The sequence below is a fragment of the Elephas maximus genome, chromosome 23, assembly GCF_024166365.1.
Source record: "Elephas maximus indicus isolate mEleMax1 chromosome 23, mEleMax1 primary haplotype, whole genome shotgun sequence".
Classification (NCBI taxonomy): Eukaryota; Metazoa; Chordata; class Mammalia; order Proboscidea; family Elephantidae; genus Elephas; species Elephas maximus.
The window spans coordinates 24,927,364-24,953,060 of record NC_064841.1 but is presented as its reverse complement, the minus strand read 5'-3'; the positions used below and the strand labels follow the sequence as shown (position 1 = coordinate 24,953,060).

Here is a 25,697-nt window from a genome sequence, read left to right as displayed (position 1 = left end):
CGTTTTCAGAGTTGTTTCTGCCCTGTTAAGATAAACTGGCTGCTGCCTAAGATTCCTATCTAATCTTTTGAGTTGCTATTGTTAATTTGATCCTGCATGGATAACTCTTAACAGAGCATGACGCTCAAGGCAGATCTTTTTTACTAGTTAAGCTAAACTAGTGTTTAGTTTTAAGAAGACTCAGAGGATAGTTTTGGTTTAAGGTTTAAACATTATCTCAGGGCAATTGTTCCAGGAGTTTATCCAGCCTCTGTGGTGCCAGAAAGTCTGGAGTCCATGTGTCTTAGTCATCTAGTATTGCTACAACAGAAACACCACAAGTGGATGGTTTTAACAAAGAGGAATTTATTCTCTCACAGTCTAGGAGGCTAGAAGTCCGAATTTAGGGTGCCATCTCCAGGGGAAGGCTTTTTCTCTGTATTCGTTCTGGGGGAAGGTCCTTGTCATCATTCTTCTCTGGTTGAGGAGCTTCTCACTGAAGGGACCCCAGGTCCAAAGGATGAGCTATTCTCTGGCTCTTGTTTCTTGATGGTATGAGGTCCCCCTGTCTCTCTGCCTGCTTGTCTGTTATATCTCAAAAGAGATTGATTTAAGACATAACCTAATCTTGTAGACTGAGTCCTGCCTCATTAACATAACTGCCACTAATCCCACCTCATTGATATATATCATTGAGGCAGGATTTACAACACATAGGAAAACCACATCAGATCACAAAATGGTAGACAACCACACAATACATGGCCTAGCCAAATTGACACACATTTTTGGGGGGCATAACTCAATCTATGACACCATGAGAATTTGAAATTCTGTTCTGCATTTCCCCCTTTTGATCAGGATTCTTCTGTAGAATCTTTGATCAAAATGTTCAATAATGGTAGCATTCTCTTCAAGGGGTTCAATTGATGATTTTTGCCCTGTATATTTCTTAAAAATTAGACCTAATTGTATTAATACTGTATTTATTAGTCATAGTTCAACTTCTTAATATTTATACAGGTAATATAAATAAAAAAAAGTGGTATAACTACAACCTAAAATGGTCTTTAAAATCTGAACACTTAAAAAAAAAATCTGTATTAGTTATTACATTGTATTAGCTACAAGGTATATGTTAGTCAAACAAACAAGATCTGGGAGCCAAGATGAGCCATAAGATGGCTGTGGATTTATGTGGAAATCTTTGGAAAATACTTAATATTTCTGAAATTTTAATTTTAAGAATACTCATGCAATCATTATTCATTTTTCTTTTCTTTGGGAATGTGAGGTATTTAAGAAAAGAGCAGAGCAGGGAAATAATGCTCATTAAAATGCCAGAAAATATTACCCATGGGAAAAGCCTAAATGATTTGGAATTGGTTCATGTGCAGATGAAAAGCTAATGGTCTTTTCATATGTCAGTAATAATTTCAAGCAGTAGGGAAAGTGTTTTATGAGCAGGACTGTGATCAGCTGGTTTATTATTCAGTGAAAATAAAGTAAGAGAAAACAAATCTACACTGGAATTTTAATCAGGGAGAAAGTCCATCTGTCTAGTACAGTCTGTCTAATATAGTCTGTCTGTCTAGTACAGTTGCTCATTGCTGTTGTATATGCTGTGTGTTGGCCTGTTTAAAGTCCTCATTCAAAAACACTTCAAATGCAGAGCCTTACGGTTTTCTCCTAGATCTGTCTTCATTTGTGGCAAAAGGAGTGAGACCCTCTAGACTATTTCAAATCTAGGGAGAAAAGACACGAGGAAAAAGGAGATTTAGCAGTGCTCACATTTAAATCATGAGAAGTCTAAACTTTGGACCTTTTTTTTTCAGCCTCTGGAAATTTAGATTGTTTTTCTTACGTTCCATTCATTTTCCAAAGGTGTACAATTAAATCAGCAATTCTGTTTAATCTGGCCAATTGTATAAAATATATATATAAACCATACACTTTCGTATTGTAATATATCTGTGAGTTAGCGTTCCTGTGATTTTGCCTGCTTTGGCCATTTCTAAGTTGTACAATGAAAGCCTTGCATTGAAAGAGATATATAGGTGCACTTGGGTAAATATAGAAGTCTCCAGCCGGATTCAGACAGATGGGATTTAAACCACAAGTTGTACTCGTACGTCACAGTAACAAAAGAACAGGAACACAGGTGCCAGGGAGGCCCAGGAGTTTTCTTGGTAAGTTTAAAGAAAAAAAAAAAAAAAGCTAAAAGGAATCTTTATTTATTTTTTTTATTTAACATTAAAAGAAATTAATTATTGTCAGAACAGTGGAAAGGGATAGTTTTACCTTAACTTTGAATGATAGCTTTATGTTAACTTGGAACTAGTTGGGGACATCTGGTGCTTGGAATCTTTTCTAATTTAGACTTATTGTTTTAGATGTGTTAATAGAGATGGCAACTTCACCCTGAAGGAAGAACTGTGGGAAGTTGTTGTCGTTACAAAATGTACTTTTGCCATCCTGACAGGATTATTGATAGAGAACGAAGCTCAAGGTCAGAGGCCATGATGTTTTGCTCGTTCTATGGTAATCTTATTTCTGAAGATTGTTGGCTCAGCTAGTTCTTAGCTAGATGCTGAGAAGATAAATTTGAACTTGAGCTTGTGATACCACTTAACTTGTAATAATGATTGTTATCAGTGCCTCTCTGTCCTGTTTGGAGGGCAGGAAGTTTGGCTATGTGTGTGGTTTCTTCCTGAGTGTGAATGACATTTGAAATGTTCAACTATTTCTCCGAAAGTGATGTGTGGGAATTACTCCTATAATAGGACTATAAATACATTTTATTATTTAGGGCACGAAGATGCTATTAAGCAATGTATCTTTAGCTATAATATGGCTAAATTTTTGTTTGATTTCATAAGCCTTACCTTATCCAACCATTTGGCAAGGTCTGTTAGCCGTCAGGTATTTTTTAAGTCTAGGAAACTCACTGTATTTACTAAGAAACATTTTTACTTTTAAGTGTTGTGAGACCTACGTTAAAATGATTTTGTTCTACTTATATTTTCTAAGATTGTTAAAGAAGTAGGGCTTGCCAAAGTAGCATAAGTGTGTAGTATTAGGAAAATCAAGCTAGACAGTGGAAGTTCAGGGAAGGGAGATAACGAAATTATAAAGCAAAGGCACACGGTTTGTTTTTGCACAGTTGCTCAAGCTTTTCCACTTAAAACAATCAACTCTAAAGTACAATTGTCTATATTGGTCAACTACATACGAATTTATCCAAATCAGTAAATTTTATATTGACATTTTTAAACAATATTTTTTAACTGCTGAGTGATTCAAGCGTTTTTATAATCCTCAGCCCTATTGAGTTACTCTGTGATATCTCAGTGACTTAGCTGTAACTTTTAATAGTCAAATTTCCTTGACTGTTAAAGCATCAGGAAGGTCAGAAATGCTGTTTGCCCAGGAACCAGGATCACAGGAGTTTACCCCAGGGCTCTTCAACCCAGAGCTGTCTGAATCTGTATATATTTTCACCAGAGACCAGACAATACCCTCAGTTGGTATTGTCGTTGGGGTTGGCATAGAGATTTGCCATTAGGGAAATAGTTAAACTTAGGGAAAAGAAAATAAACAAAAAAGCAAACAATAAAAAAAAAAAAAAAAAAAAAAAAAAAACGAGGCCCAAACAATGTAGTTTCTGGTTCATAAGTATGCTAAGAAATCAAGTGATGCTGCTAGATGACATCTCCTTTCTTTAAAGTCCAAGTCCAGAATATGTTATTCATTGGAACTGTATCAGTCAGGAAATGGATGGCGCACTCAGTTGTGCTATCAGTATAGGTAGGTTCCAGGAAAGTGCCCCTGGGCACAACAGGGGATCCTGGACCCACCTATGCCTAGGCAGGCAAGAGGAGGAAGGTGGAGCAGTAGTCATAAAGGAGAGCGTGTAGAGGATGTTATCTGAGGAGTTGTGGCCTTCGGTCAACCTACAATTACCTGGCAGGGAAGAAGCTGGGACCTCACTCTCCTCCTGCCCTGTGATCTCCTACTGCTGCCTCTCATTAGTGGGATCCAACTAAAAGCCAGATGGCAACGGGGCCCCTTAATGTAGCACACACAGATCAGCCACGTTGAGCTCAGGGCAGGGTTGATAACGGTAGAGTGCTGGTCTGGAGGGGCCAATGGAAACTCTCAGTATACAAGCCTTCCTGGTGTAGCCATGTTTGTGACTCTCTAACTAAATCGGCCCAAGCTTGAAGTGGAAGGAAGCCTTTTGTTAATTTAAGAATATGGTTTAATAATATGTAGTATGAAAAAGTACTTTAACTAATCGCTTATTGATTTTAAAAAATTCCTGTTCAACAGTTAAAATATATATTAACAATGTACATTGGAGTAAAAAGTGAGAATAAAAAAATAAATCTTCTAACCAACATTTGAACAAAAGTGAGAGCCATAATGAAGGCAGCTAAGAGATATGGAAGTTCAAGTAGCTTTAAGTGTCAGAGCTGAGTTTGAATCCTGACTAGGGCATTACTAATGAGACCACGTGCAATTTCCTGAACCGCTGGACCAATGCTGCCTGATGGGCCTACATGCAGTAGGTGCTGAAGGTGCTGTTATTGCTATCATCAGGACTCCTTGTTGAGTCACTGGGAATGCAAATAATATCCATTTCAGTATCATAATGAGCCTTGCAATCTTGCTTTAAAAATGTTAATGCCTATTATTAGCCTCCTTTCAGAGTAAAGAACTAAGTGAGAAAATTCTATATAGAATTTGCTAGGGGATATTCTTCATTAGATAATTCATGATCTCATTCACTGATCTTTGCTGAAACATTCCAACAGGACACAGGAGGTATGGGTAATCCTAACTCAAATGGTTATAATCCCTACCAGACTCATCCACCATCATCAGTAATGAGAACCAACGCTGTGTAATTCAAGTCATTTTAGACATGTGTTCATGTTGAAAACAAGGAATGTAAGAGCAGGTGTCAGAATAGAGTTTTCAACACATGGTAAGCTCTTCCCATCCAGCTGGCTACAATCTTTGTCATAGGTCACGGAGACAAAAAGATACAGAGAAGGAAGTGCCTATGTGTTTCAAAAGTACACTCAGGGAACTGTACATTGTTTATAAACTATTTTCTCTGAAACTGAGAAAAAAGTTACTTTTTTAAATCTATAACACAGAGTGAACGGAAAGCTGATTCTGAATTTGGTTAATTAAGATTCTATCTGAATGTGAGGCAAATCAAGAAGGTCAATAATCTTCTACATTGCAGGGCATGGTCTTAATATGCTATCAAGCTCCAAATCTAAATAACACATACGCGACAGGGAAGATGGTAATAGAATGTACTTGGAAATTCAACCACAGATAGCCCTTGAGCTTTTGGAATCACTGTATTCCAGAGAAAAGGGGGCAATCTTGAGATGTAGCTATTCAACTATCAGCAAAACAGGGTGGTCATTATACTACTTTCCAGAACTTGGTATGTGGAAGGAAAGGTTGATTAGAGGATATCCATGTTCAGGGGTGGATTATCCAATAGGCAAGGTAAGTGCAGTGCTTACCTTGCTTACTAGATCATCTGTAGTGAACAATTTCATGTTTTTCCACTACATCAATGATTGTGTTTCTGGGTATGGCTGACAGCTCTCTCTCTCCCAACCCCACGGCACCTTCCTACAGAACCAAAGCCTCCTTTCAAATTTGCAATCCCTATGAGGGGTGCATGACTCAGTAAGCAACGTAAGCATGGGCTTACTTGTGCTTACTTACTAATAGGTAGTGAGCAATTTCACTACAAATATTCACTACAGATAATCTGGTAAGCAAGGTAAGGACCATACTTACCTTGCCGGTTGGAGACTCTATCCTGTCCACATTACAGGAAAAGACACAAAATCACAGTCTTCACAAGGATAATGTGACATCACAGGTACCAGGAAGAGGGAAGTGGTTTGGATAACTGCCACCTTCTCTGAGGAGTCTTCCCTGACGCTCTAAGGGTGGGTTAGGCAGCTCTCCTGAGTATTCCCATGCTCGCCCGCACTAAGGTATTACTTATCATACTGCTCTGGGTATACTTACTTATCTAAATAATGCAGTAGGCTGGAAGGTCTATAAGGAAAGTGTCTTCAGTGTTCACTGAGACAGGAACAAAGTAGATGATCAGTATGTGTTTGTTTTTGTTGAGAAGCAAGAACAACTAAAATGCTTGTAACTGGGAAAGAAGAACGTGCTGGCATTGAAGTAGCACTTCACTTTTCACCCTGGTTTTTGGTGAGGCAGAATTATTCCTTGGTTATTTGGACACTTTTCATGGAATATGTTGTAAATATATGCATGTTTAGAGATCAACCCTTGGGCTTCAGAGTTTATTTTGATATGAGGGAAGCATATCTACTCTATTTATTCTTCATGCTTGTCCCCAGCTAAGACTGAGTCAGGCTTTTCAGTACCTGGCTGAAACCTTCTAAGTGCAGGTGACAGATGACCTGGGAACACCTGTCAGCACCCTGGACTTGGCTCACAGCAGAGCCAAAGGACTCCTGAGACCTGTGTTGTCATTTACTAATCAAAAGGAACTTGACTGGATCCTGTAAATCTTTGTGAATGTAGAGGCCCCTTTTATATGTTTCCTCTTGATTCACAAACTTGGATAACTTAAGGAACACTCAACACTGAATCCTTGTTTACCAAACAAAGGTTGTTGACTGCTGTTTTCAGTGGAGGATCCAGATAGAAATGTGCTGACATTCACCTCACCTGTGAAATGTAAAAGGAAAAAAAAAAGTTTTGGAAGAACACTATTCGAAGTATGTAAAAAGCTACAGAAACAAAAGAGTATGACCATGATGAAAGAAACTTTAGAACTTAACTGTTAAATGAATAATGTTCAAAGTCTTAAGGGAATTAAAGCAAGCAAACAAAAAACAATGCAGGTAATGGTTGGGCACCCCACAAGAAAGGCATTTGTGATGATTGTGAAAGACCTAGATATCCTGCCAGCTAATGTTACCTGTACCAAACTCAGTAGCCTTTCGTTGTAAGCATTCTCAATCAACAAATACTAAAAGGCCAACTACAATAAAATGAGTCTATGACATAGTGTTTATATTAAAAGTGGTCTTCATATTGGGTTTTCAGGAGGTCAGTGATACTGAGGGAAAGATCAAAGTTTGATCCAATTCTTATTGTCAAGTCTGCTTGGCAATTAGATAAAAAATTAGTATCAAAGAGAGATAACCCTAGCTCCTAAGCTAAAAGTAAAAACTTATGAAGAAAATGTTGTTTTTGTTAGGTGTAGTTGAGTCAATTCTGACTCATAGACACCCTGTACGTAACTGTCTAGTCCTGCACCATCCTCAGTACCATTGTTTTGTCTGAGCCGATTGTTACAGCCACAGTGTCAGTCCATCTCGTTGGGGGTCCTCCCCTTTTTTGCTGACCCTCTGCTTTACCATGCATGATGTCCTTCTTCAGAGATTGGAGGAACCAATGTAATGTAAATGAGATGAAATATCACCATCCTCACTTCTAAGGCTGTACATCTGTATTCTGGCTGTACATCTTCTAAGACAGATTTGTTTGTTCTTTTGGCAGTCCATGATATTTCCAATATTCTTCACCAAAGCCATAATTCAAACGCCTCATTTTCTCTTCAGTCTTCCTTATTCATTGTCTACCTTTTGCATGCACACAAGGTGATTAAAAATGCCATGACTTGGGTCAACCACAACTTAATCCTGAAAGTGACACCTTTGCTGAACACATTGGAGAGGTTTTGCAGCAAATTTGCTCGATACAAAACATCCTTTGATTTCTTGACTTCTGCTTCTATAGGCATTGACTGTGGATCCAAATAAAATGAAATCCTTGACAATCTCTTATCCGTTTATCATGATTTTGCTTATTGGTCCAGTTGTGAGGATTTTGGTTTTCTTTATGTCGAAGTGAAATGCATACTGAAGGCTTTAGTCTTTGATATTCATCAGTAAGTGCTTCAAGTTCTCTTCACTTTCAGCAGGCAAGGTTGTGTTATCTCCATTTTGCAAGTTGTTAATAAGTCTTCCACCAATACTGATGCCATGTTATTCTTCATATAGTCCAGCTTCTGGGACTATTTGCCCAGAAGACAGACTAAATAAGTGTGGTGAAAGGATACAACCCTGACACATACTTTTTATGATTTTAAACCACATAGCACCCCGTGTTCTGTTGAAACAACTGCCTCTTGGTCTGTGTATGGGTTAAACGAGAGCACAGTTAAGTGTTTTAGAATTCCCATTCTTCACAATATTATCCATAATTTGTTTTGATCCACACAGTTGAATGCCTTTACATAGTCAATGAAACACAAGTGAATATCTTTCTGGTATTCTCTGCTTTTAGCAAAGATCCATCTGACGTCTGCAAGGATATCCCTCGTTCCACCTCCTCTTCTGAATCCAGCTTGAGTCTCTGGCAGTTCCTGGTTGATGTACTGCTGCAACTGTTTTTGAATTATCTTCAGGAAAATTTTACTTGTGTGTGATATTGTTTGATAATTTCTGTATGCTATTGGATCGTTTTTCTTTGGAGTTACACCCATTTGTTGAAACATCTCAATTGATATTCCATCAATTCCTGGAGCCTTGTTTTTTGCCAATGCCTTTAGTGCAGCTTGGGCTTCCTCCTTCAGTAGTATTGGTTCTTGATCATGTGCTACCTCCTGAAATGTTTGAACTCAACCACTTGTTTTTGGTAAAGTGTGTGTATTCTTTGTATCTTCTTTAGGTGCTTCCTCTGTGTAATATTTTGCTCATAGAATCTTCAATATTGCAACTCAGGGCTTGATTTTTTTTCTTCAGTTCTTTCAGCTCAAGAAGTACTGAGCAAGTTGTTCTCTTTTGCTTTTCTAACTCCAGGTCTTTGTACATGTCATTATAATACTTTGTCTTCTGGAGCTGTCCTTTGAAGTCCTTTCAGCTCTTTTACTTCATCATTTCTTCCATTAGCTTTAGCTGCTCTACTTTCAAGAGCAAGTTTGAGAGTCTCTTCTGATATCTATTTTGGTCTTTTCCTTCTTTCCTGTCTTTTTTAATGACCTTTTGCCTTCTTCAGTATGCTGTCCTTGATATAGTCCCACAATTTGTCTGATTTTGAGTCATTAGTGTTCAATGCCTCATCTATTCTTGAAATGGTATCTAAATTCAGGTGGGATATACAATTGAGGTCATACTTTGGGTCTTATAGACTTGTTTTAATTTTCTTCAGCTTCAACTTGAACTTGTATATGAGCGATTGACGGTCTGTTACACAGTTGGCCCCTGTCCTTGTTCTGATTGATGATATTGCATTTCAGCATTGTCTCTTTCCACATATGTTGTCGATTTGATTCCTGTGTATTCCATCTGGCAAGGTCCATTTGTGTAGTCATTGTGCATGTTGTCGAAAAAAGGTATTTCTGATGAATAAGTTGCTGGTCTTACAAAATTCTGTCATGCAGTCCCTGGCTTCCTTTCTATCACCAAGGCCATATTTCCCCACTACTGATCCTTCTTTGTTTCCAACGTTCACATTCCAATCACCAGTTATCAGTGAATCTTGATTACATATTTGATTAATTTCAGACTGTGAAAATTTTAAAAATCTTTAATTTCCTCATCTTTGGCATTAGTGGCTGGTGCATGAATTTGAATAACTGGTCTTCCTTGCAGCCATATGGATATTATCCTATCACTGACAGCATTGTACTTTAGAATAGATCTCACAGTGTTCTTTGCGATGCCATTTCTCTTCACTGTCTTATTCTTGGCATAGTAGACCATATGATTGTCTGATTGAAAATGGCTGATATCAGTCCATTTCAGCTCACTAATGCCTAGTACATCAATCTTTATACATTCCATTTCATTTTTGCCAACTTCTAATTTTTCTTGATTCGTACTTTGTGTGTTCCATGTTCTGATTACTAATGGATGTTTGCAGCTTTTTTTTTTTTTTTTTTAAGTCTTGCAACATCAGCAAATGAAGGTCCAAAAAACTTTATTCCGTGCACGTCATTAAGGTCGACTCTACTTTGAGGAGGCAGCTTTTCGTCAGTCGTATTTTGAGTGTCTTCCAACCCGAGGGGCTCGTCTTCTGGCACCATATCATACAATGTTCCACTGTTATCCCTAAGGTTTTCACTGGCCAATCTTTTTTGGAAGTAGATCACACGTCCTTTTTCCTACTCTGTCTTTGTCTGGAAGCTCCATTGAAACCTGTCTACCTTGGGGGAACCTGCTGACATTTGAAATGCTGGTATCATAGTTTCCAGTAGGACACAAGCCACCATAGTACAACAAACTGATAGACAAGTGGTGATAGGAAGAAAATAGTCCCTAATAACGGGCTCATGATTCATTTGTAAACATCAACCTAGTTATATTTTTAGTACAATGAATAACCATCTAGTTAGTCTTCTACCATACAGAAAATTTGCGCTCTGAATTCCATTAAAAAGATAAGCACTCAGTATCTTCCATGTAAAACTCTACTGGAAGCATAGAATCCTCTAAAATGTATCCACTATTAAGAAAAGGGCCAGCAAATTTGTGTTGGCTAAAATTACCATATGCTACTTTTGTTTTAATTATTTGGGGGAGAAAAAAAGAGCCAGCCAAGGCTCAATTAAAAAATGTCTTAAGTGCATAAGTTTTCAAAATATTATTTTAAACATTTTATATAATCCTACCCAAATGTGCAATTTTTTATTAGGACTTGAACATAAAACTATTAGACCTCTATGATGATTAGGTAAAACAGGGAATTTTAAAACACTATTATGTTAGGTTTTATTACATATAATTAGAACCTCCCAGATGGTATAGAAATCATTAAAAATTAATTTTGTAACCACTGGACTTGTCTTAAAGTGTCTTGAACTGATAAGCATTCCTAATCGTCTAATATTGCTCCAGGTCATTGGTGAAGTTAAGTGGCTGGCTTTTGAAAATTGATAATCCGATTGTAATTATCAAAGTGTAGCGCATTCATTTTGCCTAAGATATTTAAAATGAGTTCCCACCCCAATGAAAATTTATGCCATAGTCTGGTGAATTCCAAACATTTCAAGTATGAAGATCACTTTTAATATAATTATATTGCAGACTCATTGTTGTAGTCGGCCTTTTATTTGTTGATTGAGAAGGCACTTGATGCAAAGTTACTATGGATGCAATATCTCTTTAAAGTAAACACGAATTTACCTCGGCTGCCATTCAAAAAATGCTGAAAGAGCTTGACTGCCTTTACACCAAGGAAGACAGTGTAGCATTGTGGTTAGGAAACAGGGAACCATGTATCCTGAAATCCCGACTTCATCCTGCCGATTAGTAACCGTGACCGTGTGCCAGTGACCTAACCGTTCAATGTTTTGGTTTCCTTCACTGAAAATAGGGACCATTGAAGAACAGAGCACTAGCTACCAGTTGCTGTTGAGTTGATTTTGACTTATGGGAACCCAATAAATGTCAAAGTAGAACTGTGTTCCATAGCTGATTGTTTTCAATGGCTGATTTTTTTTTTTTTACATAGATTCCCAGGCCTTTCTTCTGAGGTGCCTCTGGGTGGACTTGAACCTCTGATGTTCTGAATAGCAGCCAAGAACTTTAACTCTGTGCACCACCCCGGGGCTCCAGTGTAGAGCAAGCCCTCAATAATGCTAGGTCCTGTTGTTTTTATAATTATGATTATTAAATTGGACACCAAATCATTGGATATTAATGTTTGAGACTGTGTCAAATTATGTAGGCATGTTTAAAACCAGAACGGCCATGCTAAAGACCTCGGTAAAAATTTTATTCCCTCTTCTGATTCTGAGGTAGCTCTACAAGTTACAAAGCAGAATGGCTATTCTTCCTGTACAAACACTGTTACTAGAATGTTCGTTGTCACATGTATCATTAAAAGGTTCCTGATTTCCTTTCTTTTGTATGATTTTAATTGTAATATGTGTTAATTACTGAAAGTTGAGAAAATAAAGTTTTAAAGAAATGAAAAATGTCATCCTATTTCTTCACATATAATTGCAATGACAATTTTTATTTGCATGTATTTTATTCCATTTTTTTAAAATTCCTTAGGCTACATTATTAGAAGTGGTAAATAGATTTAGACAGTTTAAGCCTGGATACGTCTAACTAAATTGTTTTTCAAAATTGTTAGGCCCCTGTATACTGCCACCAGTGGGTTTGGTTGGTTTTGGATCTCCTTGCTATAAACAGTATTGGAATGGAGTGGTAGTGTTTTGAGAGTGCTACCTTCTTCACAACCTAGTTGGCACTCAGTGATTGTTTAATACTATTAAAGTCTTTTGAGACCTAACTTGTAAATTAAGGGGGAGCGTTGGGGTTGGTTAAGAAGCACTGAGATTCATTGCTGGGCTACTAAGCAAAAGGTCAATGCATGAAACCCACCAGCTGCTCTGCGGAACCTGTTCAAAGGCATCAGGTGGCGTACAAATTGAATAGCACCATTGCCTTCAGTCCTCAGTTATTAATCAGAAGCTATTTGGTTGGCAGTATGTTTGTTTTCAAAAATTAAGACCAGATTTGATCATTTTATGTTGGAAAGGGTAAGTAAGGCTTAAGCAGGATCAGAGTTTACCTTGTTTGTTGTTAGCATTGCCTTGAAAAAAGTTTTACTTGGTTCTGTACCAGAGGAATAACTGCAAGACCATAATTTTACAGCTTTGAGATCAGTCATAGGAATACAGAGCAACTCTATATCTAAATCATCACCCTAAGTCATGTTGAAGGGAGTCATACAGACGGTGTAATTCAATAGCTCTGAAAAGATGTTACCATAGTTACCTAAAGCTTCAGACTGGAGGCTTGCTTTTCTTCAGCTCATTGTACTAATGCAATTACGTGTCTGAATCAAAGAGAAAATGTTCAAGGGTGCATTTTTGTTAAACCTTGTGAGTAGCATAAATCATATTTTTATTTATTCTGAAGTATTGTGAAGGATGTATTTGAAATCAGTATTGCAAGCTTTATTTCAAAGAAATCCTTTGTGACCTGCTTGACCTACAGCTAAATTTCAGTGTTTATGTTCGCTGTTACTCAAGACTTGAATTGAATGGAAACCAGTGGTTAGCATGTTACTGAATACTCATTATATTAGTCTCTATCTTCCCTCATGAAAACCCTGGTGGTGTAGTGGTTAAGAGCTTGGCTGTTAACCAAAAGGTAGGCAGTTCGAATCCACCAGGTACTCCTTGGAAACTCTATGGGGCAGTTCTGCTCGGTCCTTTAGGGTCACTATGAGTCAGACTTGACTCGAAGGCAATGAGTTTGTTTTTTGGTTTTGGATTTCCTTCATAAGGAGCCCTGGTGGCACAGTGGCTAAAGCGCTCAGCTGCCAACCTAAAGGTGGGGGGGTTGAACGCACCAGCCTCTCCACAGGAGAAAGATGTGGTGGTCTGCTTCCGTAAAGATTTTCAGCCTTGGAAACCCTATGGGGCAGTCCTACTCTGTCCTCTAGGGTCACTGTGAGGTGGAATGGACTTGATGGCAGTGAGTTTGTTTGGCTTTGGCTCTCCCTCATATAAACAGTATTGGAGTGGAATGACAGACACAAAAAGAGAACCTCACTTAGGTCTTTTTTGACCACCTTTTTAAAACTGCACACCTCCCACTCCCATATACCCATACTTTCCTTTTTCAGGATTTTTTCCTCTGTGTACCATCTCACTCGTCATATATTTATTTATTATTTTTCTCATCCCGTTTGAAGTAAGTTCCACGAGGGCAGGGACTTATACCATTCTTTTCATTGCTCTGTTGCCTGTGTCTAGAAGAGTGCCTGACAGCACACAGTAGGTGCGCAATAACTATTTTTTATATTGATGAACAAATTTACCAAATATATTATATTTATAGAAAATGCATGGAGAAAATAAGATGAATAAATCTACTAGTTCTTTGGGGAAGAACTGCTAAATTTGTTTTACTTTTAGTCCTCAGAGGTATAGCAATGTAACATAAAGCTAATGAAAGCTATTAAAATGCAAGATTGATATTAAGATATTTTAGGCTATATTTATAATTTGTTATTTACTTTTATCTACTTAACTAAGATGTTTCCAAAGCCAAAATTTCAGTACCTGTTAAATACCATGTATGACCAAAGTTAAGAGAGATCTGGAATTCTGGTTAATGCTGATTTCCGTTTCCTTCTTCTGCCTGCTGAAATGGTCAAACTATGTCACTGAATCTAAGACATTATTGCAAGGTACACTATTATTTTATGCAGTGGTTAAGTCCTATGGCTGCCAACCAAAAGGTTGGCAGTTCGAATCTACCAGGCGCTCCTTGGAAACCCTGTGGTGCAGCTCTGCTCTGTCCTAAAGGGTCATTATGAGCCAGAATCAGCTGGATGGCAAAGGGTTTGTTTGTTTGCTTGTTTTACACAAAGATTTTTAAAAATCGCATATCACTCTTCATTCCACATGAAACAAAAATATAAACAAAATAGATTAAGTTCTTCCTAAAACTTTTTCACATTTAGGGGAATTACTCATTCAAACCGCTTTTGATTCAGATGGTTTCCCTCACATAATATCATCCTCCGTGTCATCAGGAGCAGTTGTGACTCTCCATTATTGTCTCTGGGACTGTCTTCTAAGCCACTGAGTCCCATTCTTAAAGTTGTGATGCTGGCACTTCCCTGAATTTACCAAAAGGTGTCTTTGGGGAGTTTTCAACAACGACTGAGACTCCTATTCCTTCTTCAAATGATCCTTGAGTGGGTCAATAATTTAAACCCTACGGTGAGTGCAGTTGTGTAGTCAGGCCCAGAATAATAACCATGGTAGCACATGCGCAAACAGATAAAAGTATGTCACAACGGCTATCTGGACTGTGGTGATTGCAAAGACTCACTATGGATTCAGGGATATCAAAATGTGGAAAAAAGTAAATGTCTCAGAATAGATGCAATACAGTAGATCTCTTAGCTAGGTATTGGGTGCACAGGGGTTCATATATGTGTATATGAAATATGTCACTTAAAAAGATGAGACATGGGGCGGGGCCAAGATGGCAGACTAGGTGGACGCAACCGCTGATCCCTCTTGCAACAAAGACTCGGAAAAACAAGTGAATCGATCACATACATAACAATCTACGAACTCTGAACAACAAACACAGATTTAGAGACGGAGAACGAACAAATACGGGGAGACAGCGATTGTTTTCAGAGCCAGGAGCCAGCGTACCAGCAGATTTTCTGGAAAAACTAGTTTCCCAGTGATGGCTCGGAGACAGCAGTCCATATCAAACCACATAAAGAAGCAGACCATGACAGCTTCTCCAACCCCTCAAACAAAAGAATCAAAATCTTTCCCAAATGAAGATACAATCCTGGAATTATCAGATACAGAATATAAAAAACTAATTTACAGAATGCTTAAAGACATCTCAAATGAAATTAGGCTAACTGCAGAAAAAGCCAAGGAACACACTGATAAAACTGTTGAAGAACTCAAAAAGATTATTCAAGAACATAGTGGAAAAATTAATAAGTTGCAAGAATCCATAGAGAGACAGCATGTAGAAATCCAAAAGATTAACAATAAAATTACAGAATTAGACAATGCAAGAGAAAGTCAGAGGAGCAGACTCGAGCAATTAGAATGCAGACTGGGACATCTGGAGGACCAGGGAATCAACACTAACATAGCTGAGAAAAAATCAGATAAAAGAATTAAAAAAAATTAAGAAACCCTAAGAATCATGTGGGACTCTATCAAGAAGGATAACGTGTGAGTGATTGGAGTCCCAGAACAGGGAGGGGGGACAGAAAACACAGAGAAAATAGTTGAAGAACTCCTGACACAAAACTTCCCTGACATCATGAAAGACGAAAGGATATCTATCCAAGATGTTCATCGAACCCCATTTAAGATTGATCCAAAAAGAAAAACACCAAGACATATTATCATCAAACTTGCCAAAACCAAAGATAAACAGAAAATTTTAAAAGCAGCCAGGGAGAAAAGAAAGGTTTCCTTCAAGGGAGAATCAATAAGAATAAGTTCAGACTACTCAGCAGAAACCATGCAAGCAAGAAGGGAACGGGACGACGTATACAGAGCACTGAAGGAGAAAAACTGCCAGCCAAGGATCATATATCCAGCAAAACTCTCCCTGAAATATGAAGGAGAAATTAAGATATTTACAGATAAACACAAGTTTAGAGAATTTGCAAAAACCAAACCAAGGCTACAAGAAATGCTAAAGGAGATTGTTTGGTCAGATGACCAATAATATCAGATACCAGCACAACACGAGGTCACAAAACAGAACGTTCTGATATCAACTCAAATAGGGAAAGCACAAAAACAAACAAATTAAGATTAATTCTAAAAAATAAATAAATAAACAAAATAATACACATAACAGGGAATCATGGAAATCAATAGATAAAAGATCACAATAATCAAAAAGAGGGACTAAATATAGGAGGCATTGAACTGACAGATGGAGATTGATACAAGGCGACATAGAACGATACAAGTTAGGTTTTTACTTAGAAAAATAGGGGTAAATAATAAGGTAACCACAAAAAGGAATATCAACTCCATAACTCAAGAAAAAAGCCAAGAAAAACCTAACGACTCAACTAACATAAAGTTAAACATTGTGAAAATGAGGATCTCACAATCTACTAAGAAAAACGTCTCAGCACAAAAAGTATGTGGAAAAATGAAATGGCCAACAACACACATGAAAAGGCATCAAAATGACAGCACTAAAAACTTATTTATCTATAATTACGCTGAATGTAAATGGACTAAATGCACCAATAAAGAGACAGAGAGTCACGGACTGGATAAAGAAACACGATCCATCTATATGCTGCCTACAAGAGACACACCTTAGACTTAGAGACACAAACAAACAAAAACTCAAAGGATGGAAAAAAATATATCAAGCAAACAATAAGCAAAAAAGAAGAGGAGTAGCAATATTAATTTCTGACAAAATAGACTTTAGACTTAAATCCACCACAAAGGATAAAGAAGGACACTATATAATGATAAAAGGGACAATTGATCAGGAAGACATAACCATATTAAATATTTATGCACCCAATGACAGGGCTGCAAGATACATAAATCAAATTTTAACAGAATTGAAAAGTGAGATAGACACCTCCACAATTATAGTAGGAGACTTCAACACACCACTTTCAGAGAAGGACAGGACATCTAGTAAGAAGCTCAATAGAGACACGGAAGACCTAATTACAACAATCAACCAACTTGACCTCATTGACTTATACAGAACTCTCCACCCAACTGCTGCAAAATATACTTTTTTTTCTAGTGCACATGGAACATTCTCTAGAATAGACCACATATTAGGTCATAAAACAAATCTTTGCAGAGTGCAAAACATCGAAATATTACAAAGCATCTTCTCAGACCACAAGGCAATGAAACTAGAGATCAATCACAGAAAAACTAGGGAAAAGAAATCAAATACTTGGAAAATGAACAATACCCTCCTGAAAAAAGACTGGGTTACAGAAGACATTAAGGAGAGAATAAGGAAATTCATAGAAAGCAACGAGAATGAAAATACTTCCTATCAAAACCTCTGGGACACAGCAAAAGCAGTGCTCAGAGGCCAATTTATATCGATAAATGCACACATACAAAAAGAAGAGACAAAATCAGAGAACTGTCCCCACAACTTGAACAAATAGAAAGTGAGCAACAAAAGAACCCATCAGGCACCAGAAGAAAACAAATAATAAAAATTAGAGCTGAACTCAATGAATTAGAGAACAGAAAAACAATTGAAAGAATTAACAAAGCCAAAAGTTGGTTCTTTGAAAAAATTAACAAAATTGATAAACCATTGGCTAGACTGACTAAAGAAAAACAGGAAAGGAAACAAATAACCCAAATAAGAAACGAGAAGGACCACATCACAACAGAACCAAATGAAATTAAAAGAATCATTTCAGATTACTACGAAAAATTGTGCTCTAACAAATTTGAAAACCTAGAAGAAATGGATAAATTCTTGGAAAAACACTACCTACCTAAACTAACACATTCAGAAGTAGAACAACTAAATAGACCCATAACAAAAAAAGAGATTGAAACAGTAATCAAAAAACTTCCAACAAAAAAAAGTCCTGGCCCGGACGGCTTCACTGCAGAGTTCTACCAAACCTTCAGAGAAGACTTAACACCACTACTACTGAAGGTATTTCAAAGCATAGAACAAGACGGAATACTACCCAACTCCTTCTATGAAGCTACCATCTCCCTGATACCAAAACCAGGTAAAGACATTACAAAAAAAGAAAATTATAGACCTATATCCCTCATGAACATAGATGCAAAAATCCTCAACAAAATTCTAGCCAATAGAATCCAACAACACATCAAAAAAATAATTCACCCTGATCAAGTGGGATTTATACCAGGTATGCAAGGCTGGTTTAATATCAGAAAAACCATTAATGTAATCCATCACATGAATAAAACAAAAGATAAAAACCACATGATCTTATCAATAGATGCAGAAAAGGCATTTGACAAAGTGCAACACCCATTTATGAGAAAAACTCTTACCAAAATAGGAATTGAAGGAAAATTCCTCAACATAATAAAGGGCATCTATGCAAAGCCAACAGCCAATATCACTCTAAATGGAGAGAACCTGAAAGCATTTCCCTTGAGAACGGGAACCAGACAAGGATGCCCTTTATCACCGCTCTTATTCAACATCGTGCTGGAAGTCCTAGCCAGGGCAATTAGGCTAGACAAAGAAATAAAAGGTATCCGGATTGGCAAGGAGGAAGTAAAGTTATCACTATCTGCAGATGACATGATTATATACACAGAAAACCCTAAGGAATCCTCCAGAAAACTACTGAAACTAATAGAAGAGTTTGGCAGAGTCTCAGGTTATAAAATAAACATACAAAAATCACTTGGATTCCTCTACATCAACAAAAAGAACACCGAAGAGGAAATAACCAAATCAATACCATTCACAGTAGCCCCCAAGAAGATAAAATACTTAGGAATAAATCTTACCGAGGATGTAAAAGACCTATACAAAGAAAACTTTAAAACTCTGCTACAAGAAATTCAAAAGGACATACTTACGTGGAAGAACATACCCTGCTCATGGATAGGAAGACTTAACATAGTAAAAATGTCTATTCTACCAAAAGCCATCTATACATATAACGCACTTCCAATCCAAATACCAATGTCATATTTTAAGGGGATAGAGAAACAAATCACTAATTTCATATGGAAGGGAAAGAAGCCCCGGATAAGCAAAGCATTACTGAAAAAGAAGAAGAAAGTGGGAGGCCTCACTCTACCTGATTTCAGAACCTATTATACAGCTACAGTAGTCAAAACAGCCTGGTACTGGTACAACAACAGGCACATAGACCAATGGAACAGAATTGAGAACCCAGATATAAATCCATCCATGTATGAGCAGCTGATATTTGACAAAGGACCAGTGTCAGTCAATTGGGGAAATGATAGTCTTTTTAACAAATGGTGCTGGCATAACTGGATATCCATTTGCAAAAGAATGAAACAGGACCCATACCTCACACCATGCACAAAAACTAACTCCAAGTGGATCAAAGACCTAAACATAAAGACTAAAACGATAAAGATCATGGAAGAAAAAATGGGGACAACCCTAGGAGCCCTAATACAGGGCATAAACAGAATACAAAACATTACCAAAAATGATGAAGAGAAACCAGATAACTGGGAGCTCCTAAAAATCAAACACCTATGCTCATCTAAAGACTTCACCAAAAGAGTAAAAAGACCACCTCCAGACTGGGAAAGAATATTCAGCTATGACATCTCAGACCAGCGCCTGATCTCTAAAATCTACATGATTCTGTCAAAACTCAACCACAAAAAGACAAACAACCCAATCAAGAAGTGGGCAAAGGATATGAACACACATTTCACTAAAGAAGATATTCAGGCAGCCAACAGATACATGAGAAAATGCTCCCGATCATTAACCGTTAGAGAAATGCAAATTAAAACTACGATGAGATTCCATCTCACACCAACTAGACTGGCATTAATCCAAAAAACACAAAATAATAAATGTTGGAGAGGCTGCAAAGAGATTGGAACTCTCATACACTGCTGGTGGGAATGTAAAATGGTACAACCACTTTGGAAATCCATCTGGCGTTATTTTAAACAGTTAGAAATAGAACTACCATACAACCCAGAAATCCCACTCCTCAGAATATACCCTAGAGATACAAGAGCCTTCACACAAACAGATATATGCACACCCATGTTTATTGCAGCTCTGTTTACAATAGCAAAAAGCTGGAAGCAACCAAGGTGTCCGTCAACGGATGAATGGGTAAATAAATTGTGGTATATTCACACAATGGAATACTACGCATCGATAAAGAACAGTGACGAATCTGTGAAACATTTCATAACATGGAGGAATCTGGAAGGCATTATGCTGAGCGAAATGAGTCAGAGGCAAAAGGACAAATATTGTATAAGACCACTATTATAAGATCTTGAGAAATAGAAAAAACGGATAAGAACACATACTTTTGTGGTTACGAAGCAGGGAGGGAGGGAGGGAGGGAGGGAAGGAGAGGGTTTTTTATTGATCAATCAGTAGATAAGAACTGCTTTGGGTGAAGGGAAAGACAACACTCAATACAAGGAAGATCAGCCCAATTGGACTGGACTAAAAGCAAAGAGGTTTCTGGGATAAAATGAATGCTTCAAATGTTAGCAGAGCAGGGGCGGGGGTCTGGGGAACTTGGTTTGAGGGGACTTCTAAGTCAATTGGCAAAATAATTCTATTATGAAAACATTCTGCATCCCACTTTGAAGGGTGGCGTCTGGGGTCTTAAATGCTAACAAGTGGCCATCTAAGATGCATCAATTGGTCTCAACCCACCTGGAGCAAAGGAAAATGAAGAACACCAAGGTCACACGACAACTAAGAGCCCAAGAGACAGAAAGGGCCACATGAACCAGAGACCTACATCATCCTGAGACCAGAAGAACTAGTTGGTGCCCGGCCACAATCGATGTTGTGCTCCTGACAGGGAGCACAACAGACAACTCCTGAGGGAGCAGGAGATCAGTGGGATACAGACCCCAAATTCTCATAAAAAGACCATACTTAATGGTCTGACTGCGACTAGAGGAATCCCGGCAGCAATGCTCCCCAGACCTTCTGTTGACACAGGACAGGAACCGTCCCCAAAGACAACTCATCAGACATGAAAGGGGCTGGTCAGCGGGGGGGAGAGAGATGCTGATGAAGAGTGAGCTAATTAAATCAGGTGGACACTGGAGAGTATGTTGGCAACTCTTGACTGGAGGGGGGATGGGAAGATAGAGAGAGAGGGAAGATGGCAAAATTGGCACGAAACGAGAGACTGAAAGGGCTAACTCAATAGGGGGAGAGCAAGTGGGAGAAGGGAGTAAGATGTATGTAAAGTTACATGTGACAGACTGATTGGAATTGTAAATGTTCACTTGAAGCTTAATAAAAGTTAATTAAAAAAAAAAAAAAGATGAGCCATGAAAAGTAGGTTGGGATTTGATTATGCCAAAGTTTATATTTCACGCTGCAGGGATTTGTTTGTTTTCTAGAAGAAAATGGGTAGCTAACGAAAATTTTAGGAAAGGCAGAGACTAAATCAGAATATGCTTATTTCTAAAAGATAAGTGATAGAGATGTGGAAGATAGACTAATTCTGGCAGGAGGCAGCATTAAGAACTAAGAGAAGCACCAAGGGGGACAGAAAGCGCTGGGTGAACATGGGTGACTGTTAAAAGTGAGAGAGTGGGCTAAGTGAATGACAAAAACCCGTAGGTGCTTCATGAATAAATACCAGGAATATCTTGGCTTGCTATTGGCCTCATCTTTTGAAAAGTCAAATATTGAATTAAATTACTTTAGTCTGGTACCGTGTTTTGGTATCTAAATGCAAGGAGAAGGGTGTTTATTTTAGTGGTCCTGATTACAGGTTGGAGCATAGTGTAATATCTGGATGTAACTAGGGAACAGTTGACACTCTCACACTTAATACTGTATTTAGTTTTGAAAGCTATAAAACATTTAGCCAGTGTTTCAAGTGTAAATTCTTTAAAAGTACTACTTACTTTCAAAGACATTGTTCAAATGTAGGTCTATAGTACAAGTGATATGTATGTGCAGACATGTAATTATTCAGAATCTATTAGAGTCCCATGATAACTGGCATATGGTGTTATATAACAGTACATAATAACATATGATGAGTGTAATTAAGTGCATCGACTTAAGACTTTGTCTTTTAACGACCCTCAGTGGATACCGAATGAAAGGTAAATTAAAGGTTCATTAAGCTGAGTTCAAAAGAGGAAAAAAAAAAAATGTTTTCAAATGGTGGATGTACTGTGAAGTAAATTTTATTAAAATCTGCTCTTCAGTATTTTTTTTTCCAAGTGACAAGTCTAGCCTGGACTACTTGAAGTGTTTTAAGAATTGAATAAAAGAATATTTATAGTCCCAGTTTTTTTTTTTAAACATTTTAAGCTTTGAATGTGTAAAACAATTGGGAAGGCATTGGAAATTTGGCTGTTCCTACATCCAAGTGACCTTTAGTGTGGTTTTCTTTAATATCTGGTATCTGAAGTGAAAAGCAAAGTAGAAGAGAAAACAGCAATAATGTATGCTGTAGAATTAAGCAAAACATCTGCAGCGTCCAGCGTATTTCCATTTATATTAGCCAGCACTTAAACTGAAAAAAAAAAAAAAAATTGTCTTTTAAAATATGTATAGGAAGTCAGGAAATTACAGGGAGGGCAACATTACTAACATTGATTCTCATATTTAAAGGTGTCAGGAAAGCGTTTATAAATATTAAAAATGTAATGAATTTGAGTGTTTTCATACGCTTACCATTCCAATAGCATTATTAGGCATATGGATAAGGACAATACTATTTATGTAGTAATATTATTATGAATGTATTTTTCAGTATTCCAATTCCCTGGCACATGAATATTTACTAACAGAGGTGGCTACTATTCTAAAAAACAATCACTTCTGATTCTAGTATCCTGTATATGAAGAGACTTTAATTTTCTAAAAAAAAAAAAAAAATCCCCAAAAATATCCATATGGGTGCGTGTGTTTCTTTTATAAGCAAACACAAGTAGGTAGATAAGGAAGGGCGGGGGCGGTCATTAACCTTACCAGTGGTCAATGGATCCGGAAGGTAAGACATTTCCCTGCCTAAAAGCTTCCCTTGCGGAAGTCTTAAATATATAGTTTTACTTTTGTACGCCTCTTTGGCAATTTGGGACTCTTTGCTTCTAGCCTATATAGACTACCTGGACTCTTACCAGGAACAATTATTAAAAGAAATTTTGGCATGACTTTAGGAAAGGAAGAAGTAGGAGAAGGCAGAGCATGAGTTTGTAATAAACTTTTTTTTTTTCACTTTTGAAAACATTTTTATTGAGATATAAACCATGTGTCATACAATATGCACATATAAAGTATACAGTTCAGTCATTGTTAGTGTATTCAGAGTTGCAGCTATCACCACCATTTTAGAACATTTTCTTCATCCTGAAATGCAACCCCTCATTCACTAGCAGTCACTCCTCATTTCTCCCCTTCTATCCCTCAGCTTTTTTTTTTTTATCCCTCAGCTGTAGGCAACCACTAATCTACTTCTCTCTATAGACGTCACCTATTCTGGACCTTTCATATAGACTTAACCTATTCTGGACCTTTCCATATAAATGGAATCATATAATGTGGTGTTTTGCGATTGGCTTCTTTTATTCAGTATAATGTTTTCAAGATTCATACGTGCTGTATATACATACACAGATAGATATATACACAGATACATATATACACACCCGGGTACATATATACATATATATGCACATACACAGATATAGGTATACACAGATATATATGTATATGTACATATATATGTGTGTATAAATGTATTCTGTTGTTGCCATGAGCTGAAATTGACTCAACGGTAACAACAAATGGTTATATATATATATATGTGTGTGTGTGTGTATGTATAAACAGTTATTTTTTTCTATTACAGGCTGGGAAATGAATCTTAGAAAGATTAATTTCCTGGCCTAAAGCCACAAAATCTGTAAACGGTAGTATTGTGATTCAGACCCTTTCTTTCTTACACCCACATGCATGGTCTTTACTGTGTTATGCTGTAAAATTGCTACCGTTTTTTACTTATAAAAACCACTGCCGTCAATTCTACTTATATGACATCCTTAATCCATGTATCACAGGGGCTTTAAAGGGCCTTCTGGTTTTAACTGGAATAGATGATTTTGTTTTTGATTATTAGAATCTATTTTTTAGATATATCTGCCTTTTAGGTTTGTGGTTAATCATTTATGCTCTATTTAGCTCATAAAGTGCTCTCTGTGTCCTAATTTGAATATCACAAAATTAGATCTATCCCAAGAAGATCTGAATTCAGCTTTATCAAAACTCGTTATGTTTTAGCTTGAAAGTATGTCTTAGAGATGAAAAATGAAACTTGATGAACAAAATCAATATTGACTGACAATTTTGCTTCCACTTTGAGAGGAAGGCAGAGAGGGAACAACTTTTTTTTTTTTTTTTGAGACCAAAACTAAAACTTCTTGCCCTTGAGTCGATTCCAACTCATAGCGACCCTATATATAAAAAAAAAAAATTTTTTTTTTTTACTGACCCATAATTTTATTGCATTAAAATAATCAAAATCTATTTAGCTTTTTTAATCCTCCTTCCTATTTTTAAAGAATCAATAAAAATATTTTTCTTTGGAACAATTTGTTCATGCTTTAGGAGCCATTTAATTAAATTATTACCTGCTGGAACACCATCTGTTTTTGTCTTAGAAATAAGAAGCATAGCCTTCTTTTACACAGGCTTGGTAAATATGTGGAAGGTGCCAAGAAGCAATAAATATCATCAGCAGATGGACTGAGGCACTTCAATCTCTACGCAGTTAGTCTTGATTGTTCTGGGCATAGCTAAATGAATTTTTCTGGAAAGATTCCTTTCAAAATGTATTATGTGTGGGAGGGGAGTTGGATTAATCTCTTCCCTTGATCTCTTCACACTTTCCCTCTTAAGATACAGGGCTGGTTTGTGTTTTTAACTCTGTATACACACATAAGAGACATCAGTCCTGAGAAGTATGTGAATAACAATTTCATAATGTGTCAAGGGGCTTGAACTTGGGCTTTTCAGGACCACCCCTCCAAAGGCTGCTCCTTTTCTCCTCCTAGTCTTGTGTCCCCCATTTATGGGGATAAAATCTCCATATATAACACACAGCCTGACATCTCCTTTTTTGTCCCCTCATTCCAGGCTTCTGTGTCCTGTTCAAGAATAGGAGAAATTCACGTACTCACAGTTCACATTTACTTTATGGTTTTCCCTTCCTACAGCTGGGATGCTGGACGTGTATGTACATGTGAGAAAATGATTCCTATAACTGACATTAACCCATTTTTATTCATCATTAATAATTGTTCATTCATTAATTAATATAATATGATAAATAGTACTTAAACATATTTATGAAATTATACCATTTGATTTTCGTTTTAAAAAAAAATCTATTTTTACCTATAAAAAACTTGCCCTGGGGTTCATAGCTGGTAATTG

At 37.2% G+C, this 25,697-nt stretch overlaps 1 protein-coding gene across 23 annotated transcripts in view; it reads left to right on the top strand.

Annotated features, from left to right (window-relative positions):
* NAALADL2 (N-acetylated alpha-linked acidic dipeptidase like 2) overlaps nt 1-25,697 on the top strand; it is a 1,621,055-nt gene that overhangs the window by 673,766 nt on the left and 921,592 nt on the right. The window contains exon 1 of one of the 23 annotated variants that reach the window (XM_049867795.1): nt 11,129-11,651. The exons of the other annotated variants lie outside the window; for them this stretch is intronic. Within the exon in view, the coding sequence (XP_049723752.1) occupies nt 11,645-11,651 (7 nt within the window). The 5' untranslated portion in view covers nt 11,129-11,644. Of the gene's footprint in view, nt 1-11,128; nt 11,652-25,697 lie in introns of those variants that run through there. 23 annotated transcript variants of the gene reach the window in all.